Source organism: Laetiporus sulphureus (genome assembly GCF_001632365.1).
Source record: "Laetiporus sulphureus 93-53 unplaced genomic scaffold LAESUscaffold_58, whole genome shotgun sequence".
Taxonomy (NCBI): domain Eukaryota; kingdom Fungi; phylum Basidiomycota; class Agaricomycetes; order Polyporales; family Laetiporaceae; genus Laetiporus; species Laetiporus sulphureus.
The window spans coordinates 39,166-46,846 of record NW_024468567.1 but is presented as its reverse complement, the minus strand read 5'-3'; the positions used below and the strand labels follow the sequence as shown (position 1 = coordinate 46,846).

Genomic DNA, 7,681 nt, shown 5'->3' with positions numbered 1-7,681 from the left:
ACCAGCGCTACTTGTCACATGTGTGGATATCACGTGATATGTCACGTGACTAGACCTGGACCTTCGGGGCACCTAGGACTGTTAGTACTTTGCGTACCAGTTCGTTCCTTTCTGAACAGCCTAGTGCTGATGTCATATGATGTCCTAGTCACATGCAGATTGAAAGACGTGAAAATCTGTGACAGTACCCCCCCTTTTAGCTAGTTCGTCCTGAATCTGGCTTTTTTCTGGGTTTCTGGAAGTAATTATTGCCTGTTGAACCAAATCCACGGTGTCCTCGGGCTGAGGGTTTGAGGTAGTCAACCAGTGAAACGACAGGGGTGATAATACGTTCAATGATAAGTTGAGCGACTCGATCGCCCAAATTAACTGTGAAGTCATCATTTGTATTATTGATTAGCAAAATCTTGATTTCGCCTGTGTATCCTCTGTCAATTACACCAGCGCCTATGTCGATGCCTTTGACAGCTAACCCACTTCATGGCGCAATTCAACCATAGGTCCCTCGAGGTGTTGTAAAGTGAAGTCCTGTGGACACCAATCCTCTTGAATGTGCTCGGATGGTTGTTGGTTCTGATGCGGCTAAATCCATTCCAGCATCATCTTCATGGGCATATTTTGGTGCTTGTGCATTTGGATTGTCTAATGTAATTTGAAGATCTCTAGAATGATCCTAATCATCTCTATCTTGATCGTATATCTGAATGGTATCAGTGGCGGGGTCATAGACTTGACCTGTTCTCCTGGGTGGAAAAATGCCATCGACCGGAGTTGTATCAATGAGAGATATTGGTTGAGGTGCGTCAGGATATTTTCTGTGAAATTCCTTGATGAGATGTGGAGATTTCTTCAAATTTGCAGCGGGTTCCCAAGTCTCTTTGGCTTTAGAATAACCCTTCCAATGCACCAAATATTGAAGTTTGCCACGAACGACACGAGAGTCGACTATATATTTGACTTCTCATTCTTTGCCAGTCTTCTTTTTGATAGGAGAATGGGGTTTGAGTGTGTGGCCTGGTATTTCATCTTTATGGTAGAGCATGAGCTTGGATGCATGAAAAACTGGATGAACGCCGTATTGTCGCGACATTTTGAGTCGGTATGTGACTGGTCCTAGTTTTTCTACGATTTCGAAGGGTCCATCTCTCTGTTGTGCCAGTTTGGCTCCCGATGTCTGCCAATCTTTAGTGGAGAGTAATACTTGATCTCTAACTTTGAAAGGTGCAGGTCGTACAGATTGATCATAGTACCACTTCATACATTCAGCTGCCAATAGAATGGCTGCCTTCGCTTGCTCTTGCGCTTCTACTCGTGCCTGCATTATGGAATCTAGCATATTATGCTTTATGGGGTCCATTATTGTTGGTTCTGCATGTGGATGTCTACCGTATTCGACAAAGAATGGTGAATTCTTAGTGGCTTCAGAAGCCTGATTATTATAGGCGAATTCGGCAGTTGGCAGTAGTATACTCCAATCTTTCACGTGTCTGTCAGTATAGATACGGAGATATTGCTCCAGTGACTGATTTGTTCTTTCAGTTTGGCCATCGGTCTCCAGATGATATGCGGATGACATTGTTGATTGTATTTCAAGGAGTTTGCATACTTCTTGGAATAATGCGCTTGCAAACTGAGTACCTCTATCCGAGATAATCTGTCTCGGAAGACCATGCTGCGTCCATACCCTCTCATAGAAAGTACGGGCAAGGTCTGATGCTGAGAACTCATTGGTGATTGCAAAGAAGTGCACTCTTTTGGTCAAACGATCGACAACTACCATGATTGCATTGAATCCATGGGATTCTGGTAATTGGGTGATTAAGTCGACAGAGACAATTTCTCAAGGTTCTGTTGGAACCTCATTTGGCTGTAGTTCTTAGTATTTTAGCTGATTGATGTTCTTGTTGCGTTGACAAAGGTCGCAAGAACCAACATACTTTTTGACGTAAGTGGACATTCCTGGCCACCAGTAGTTACGAGATAACATCTCATATGTCTTCCATCTTCCAGGATGACCTGCACTGGTGGCTTCATGATGACGCTGGACAATTTCTCATCTAAGTGATTCCTTATTATCTGCTTTCGGCACATAGACTTTGCCTCGGTATAGTAATATCCCACTTTCGAAGTTCCAGTCTTTGAGTCCTTTTGAGAACTCTCGTTGTCCTTTCTTGAGTAGGTCTTGATATGAGTTGTTCACATTGTCATCTTGTAATGATTCCTTGATCTTGTCCACTAAATCATGATCCATGACGACTGCAAGGTGGGTATGTTGAATAGCTTTAATCATGAAATATTCCGGTTTGAGCAGAGTTTTGTCAGAATTATTGAGCTTTACCCCCTCTTCATGATCTGGCCTCCTGGACAGAGGATCAGCATGATGCATTGATTTCCCTGGTTTGTGATGTAGTTGGATGTTGAATCGTGTAAGATATAGCGATCATCGAGCTTGCCGTCTCATCAGCTTTTGTGCTGATTTGAAATAGGTTAAATTCTGGTGATCGGACCATATTTCTACTGGGAGCGGATGACCTTCAAGATGTTGTCGGTATTCTTCCAACGCTTGAATAATTGTGAGCATCTCTTTGTCATAAATTTCATAGTTCCGCTCAGCCTCATTGAGGCTTTTCAAATAGAATGCGATTGGATGCCACAATCCATCATCTTTGAGTTGTTCAAGGCATGCGCCAGTGGCAAAATCGCTGGAATCTGTTTCTAACCGGAATGGATGAGTATCATCCGGTAACGCCAGAATTAGAGCTGAAGTAAAGGCATGTTTGAGAGCCTCAAATGCCTGTTGTTGTTCTTCACCCCATACCCATTTCTGATCCTTTCATGTAAGGATATTGAGTGGTCGAGACTTTTTGGCAAATCCTTCAATGAATCGACAATAGAAATTAGTGAACCCAAGGAAAGCTTGTACTTGCTTAACCCTTTTAGGTTCAGGCCAGTCGAGTACACCTGTGACCTTTTGAGGGTCCATAGGGACCTCGCCTTTAGAGATAATCATCCCTAAGTAATCAATCGAAGGTTGTTTGAAAAAGCACTTTTCTGGTTTGGTAAAAAGGTCGTTGTCCCGTAATCTTTTAATTACCTCTTTGGTAATCTTTCGATGTTGTTTCAGATCGTTGGTGAAGATTAAAATGTCATCAAGGTAGATGATCACATGACCTTCCCGAATAAGATCATCTAAAATCTCATTCATCATGTGCTGGAAGGTGGCTGGTGCGTTACAGAAACTGAAAAACATAACTGTGGCTTCATATAAACCGCGATGCGTCACAAAAGCTGTTTTTCATTCATCACCCTTGCGGATGCGAACATTGTTGTATCCCCATCTGAGATCCAGCTTGGTAAATATTGACGCATTACTGAGCTGATCGATAAGCTCGCTTATTCATGGAATAGGAAAGCGATTTTTCTTGGTTATAGCATTAAGTTTTCGGTAGTCTTGTACCAGTCTTAGCGTGCCATCTTTATTTTTGACAAAGAATACCGGGGCAGCAATAGGTGATTTCGACTTTCGAATGTAGCCTTTTGCTAGGTTTTCGTCGATCCATGAATCTAGGGAGTTTCTTTCCTCTGGATTCATAGGATATAGTTTGCTTGGTCATGGTAATTCATGTTCTTCTTCAAACTCGATTGCATGATCGTAAGGCTTTCGAGTTGGCATCCTTTCAGATGCTTTCTTGGAGAAGACATCACCAAATGAATGTAGATAATCCGGTACTAATTTTTTCCAAGATTCTACTTCATTAATAATCTGATCTTCTGGGCTGCCAGTGTTTGACTGGGGTGCCGCTTCTTTCAGGTCTTCTTCTGGTTCAGCATAGCTGCAATCTGCTATAGAAAGTATTATGCAGGCTATTTGTTCGGCTTCGGGGTCGTCCATTTCGACCCACGAGATTATAGGATTTACTGCATCGATGTTGTGTCCATTAAACATTCTGAATGCAGTTGGCTCCTCATCTGCCACTTATTGTGCTTGTTGCAAGATTTCTTCAGCTTCCTCTCTCGCAATGGCTTGTTGTTTTTTTATGAAGCCTCTGGTGGTGACACGTACTCAGACATCGTGAGTATTTCCATTCTCCAGCTTGCCAGTTGATTTCTGGATTATGCTGATGTAAGTATGACATCTCAATGATCATGTCTAATTTCCCGATGTCCGTGACTAGCAGACAGTGGGTGGAACCATGATCTCTGACTTTGAGGTATGCTTTTACATAGTCAGTTATTTCGCCATGTTTGTTTTGAGATCCGTCAGCATTGTACACCTTGTACATCGTATTAAGCTTGGAAGTTGCGATTCGATTGTTCTTTACGAATTGCTTGCTGATGTACATGGAATATGCTCCTGAGTTGACTAAAGCTTCGGCACTCGATTTTTTGCCGTACACCCATAATGTAACTGGTAAATAGAATGATGATAAATTTGGAGACAAATTCTTTATTGTTACATTATTATCCTCTGCGTTGCAATGATCTACAGAGGTGTCTGATCCAGGTGCTAAATGTACAGGTCTTATATAATGTTCTGGGGACTCTGATGAGCTGCCTACAGATCCCCTTTGAGAAAACCCTTCCGATCCCTTTTTGAAGAGCCCTCTTCCGCCTTCCTTGATAAACTGGATCCATTTGCCCTCTGGCACCTGAGCCTTGAGAGGATCGTGGCAAAATCTTTGTCTGACTCAGATGCATCAGGCTCGCTTTCCGAGTGGATGCTGCGGTCACTAATATGCGCAGCTGTCTCCTTACCCTTCCCCTTAGTCTTAAAGGAAGAGCTCTTCTTCTTTTGCTTCTTCTCTTCTTCAGTGTCAGAGCTTTCGCTCTCTGCATCTGATGAAGTGGAATCAGATACCACCTGTCGCGTCTTGGATGACTTTGACTTCTTCTTGTCATCGTCCTTTTTCTTCACATCCTTCTTCTTCGCAGCTGTCTCTTTCTCCTTCTCAATCTGCCTCTTGACATGGTCCAATTTGAAACAATCGGTGCAATACTTGTCAAACCGTTTTGATGATTTGAAGAACATTGGTTTGTTCTTCTTGCAGTTGGCACAAATCAACTTGTCATCTTGTACGCTTCGCGCTTTGCCCGATTTACTCTTCCCCTTCTTTCTGACTGCGTCAACCTCCATAGCATTCGGGTCCTTGGTTTCGGCCTTGGCATGGTGGCCTTCTCGTTGTAGTGATGTAAATATCTGAAGTGCGAATGTAAGGAACTCGGTCCATTTCTTGGGCCAGTTGTCCTTGGTCGTGTCTGCCAGCATGAGCAGCCATGTTTTCTCTGGAATATGTTTCTTGATCTTTTCGATCAAGTCCTGATCCGAGAAGCCTGTACTGGTTGCCTTTGGATGGAAGTCTTCTACGAACTTTCAGAAGTTTCGATGATCCTTCTTGACGAAGGCTTCTAACTCCGTTCGCTTCTTGTCATCCTTGTCCAATGATTCGTATGCTGTGCGAAGTTCAGTGATGAACTCTGCCCAAGTTCCTGGTGCCTTGTTATTTTCGTTTATATCGGTAATCCAATGTCGCATGTATTCACGTGCTCCTCCTTTCAGGAGCAAGAGGGTAGACATAATTTTGGACTCGTCTTTGGTATGTCCAGTATATTTCAACCAGAGCATTACTTGTTTGAGCCAATCATCGAGATTGACTCCGTCCTTATGGCCACCATACTTTTCTGGCTAGTCAATTTTTACGCCTTTACCCTTGCAACCAAACGACGGCTCATCGTCATCGTCCGTGTCGTCGACATTGTTACCACCTTGCCCTGCCTTCTTTCCCTGAGTGGATGCCCATGCGTGAAGTCAATCATGTGATTTCTTTAGGTCTTCTGTCCTTGTTTGATGATCCTTGACTTCATCGTCAAATGCCACCAACGACTCGTTAATGGCCTTGTTGTCCTCAGCTAAAGCTGCTGAGGTTTTCTCCAAGTCTGCGATTTGAGACTCAGATTGTTGGCGATGTTGATCTAAGAAGACCGTGCGATTGTGGAATTTGGTGGTGCTTTGTTGAGCGCGTTCTGCTTGTTGATTAATTAGCAGTTCATAATACGCAACAGTTTGTTGTCGCATTTGCTCCACCACATTGGTGACGAGATCGACTGCCCAATTTTTGACATCATTGGGTATTTGGGCAGTGGGGGGTGCGGTGTCAGTGAGGGCTTGCTGAACAACAGGATTAGGTGGTTGTAAAACAATATTGAGTCATGCGGGAAGCTTCGGAGATGGAGCACGAGAGAAGCTTGGATCATTTGGGATGGGGGTCACCATATTACAATTTCTCCTCTACTTCACGAAGATGTTCTTCAAACTCGACGATATGTCTATTTGCGATCATGGCCGATCAGGCAATTACTCGTCCTGAGTGCTGGTTTCACAGCAAATAAAGGTCTTGGTATATGACCTTGATGAAGGGTTGCCACAAAAACCTAGTTTTGTCCCTGACTGCGGGCCACTGGTGATTATGATGAATTTCGCAAATACGCTTGGCTTCTTCGAGCCAATCGACGAAGCTATTGTAAGCTTCAGTGAGATGATCTTCAGGTTCTTCAGTTCCAATAGAGATATAGCAGATATGAACTGTGACGTTCCTCCAATCAAATTCGGGATAGATATGAAGGGCGTATATATGATATACGTCGTGGTAGTCGATGTGAAACGTATCCTCGTATGTAGCAAACGCTTCGCCTGCTCTGTTCTGGAGAACTCATGGAATTGAATCCCAAAGATAGTCAAAGGTGTGACCGATTGGACTGAGGTGCTCGAAGTTGTCAAGATTGTTCGAATCGCCAAATGAAGACATATACAAAGTAACTATTCATATCTACAGCAAAGGTCGCCCTGTGACCTGTATTCCTAGACGATATTTCTGGATAATATCTGTGATTATCCAGCGAGCTTCTCCGCTCTGATGCTTTCTCTCCTGGACATAGTTGCAGAAGTCGCGAACCACGTGTTGGTGAACGAAGGAAAGCTTGAATTCTGCGATGTCAGTGCAGATGGATTTGAGCTTGAGTATGAGATGCTCGAGGTCGAAGATGTCGTGGTCGTCAAGTTGACGACGGTATCGTTTGGTGAGTAGGATACAAATTTGTTGAAGGGTGCCTTCGATGCGCTGAGTCGAGATTATGGAGATTGCGAGAGGATAGATGAAATGAGACCCAGTAGGGGTCTCGATGTATGTCCCTTGATTGAGATCTGGACCAGATGGTCCTGCAGGTAGACTCGGTTGCCTGACTGAGGGAGTCTGGATGACAGAGACTGAACTTGTGCCATGAGGGGGCCGACCTCCAGTAGAAATGTGTCCTGGCCTTGGCAGGGGTCTTATGGGCCACTGCTCGTAGAACTCTTCTGAAGTTCTCGCTCAAGGATGATGGATGACACCATCGATGCTGCGCAATGCCTTGGTGTGGCTTACGCTGGTAGAGTCAGCATCTGCTGGAGAGGCAGGTGAAGATATGACACCACTAACATGCGGGTGGACATGCGACGATGCAACACTGCGGTGAGTATGCTGGGCAGGCACTCGAGGCAGGTAAGATAAGCAGACTTATTCTTCTATCACAAACTTAGGGCGCAGAGCACTGACTAAGCCTATGACCTTATGATCAAACACTTACTGACTGTTGTCGAGATAAGGATGGACACAAAGGTGATCAAGGTAAAGCAGCGCCTTGCAAG

At 44.1% G+C, this 7,681-nt stretch overlaps 1 protein-coding gene across 1 annotated transcript; it reads right to left on the bottom strand.

Annotated features, from left to right (window-relative positions):
• Window positions 1–4,555: 4,555 nt before the first annotated feature.
• LAESUDRAFT_763588 (uncharacterized protein) lies at window positions 4,556–5,575 on the bottom strand (the record flags this gene model as incomplete). Its single annotated transcript, XM_040913289.1, has 2 exons — window positions 4,556–5,344; window positions 5,399–5,575. The coding sequence occupies 2 exons, from the start codon at window positions 5,573–5,575 to the stop codon at window positions 4,556–4,558; spliced, it is 966 nt and encodes a 321-aa protein (XP_040759321.1).
• Window positions 5,576–7,681: the final 2,106 nt, after the last annotated feature.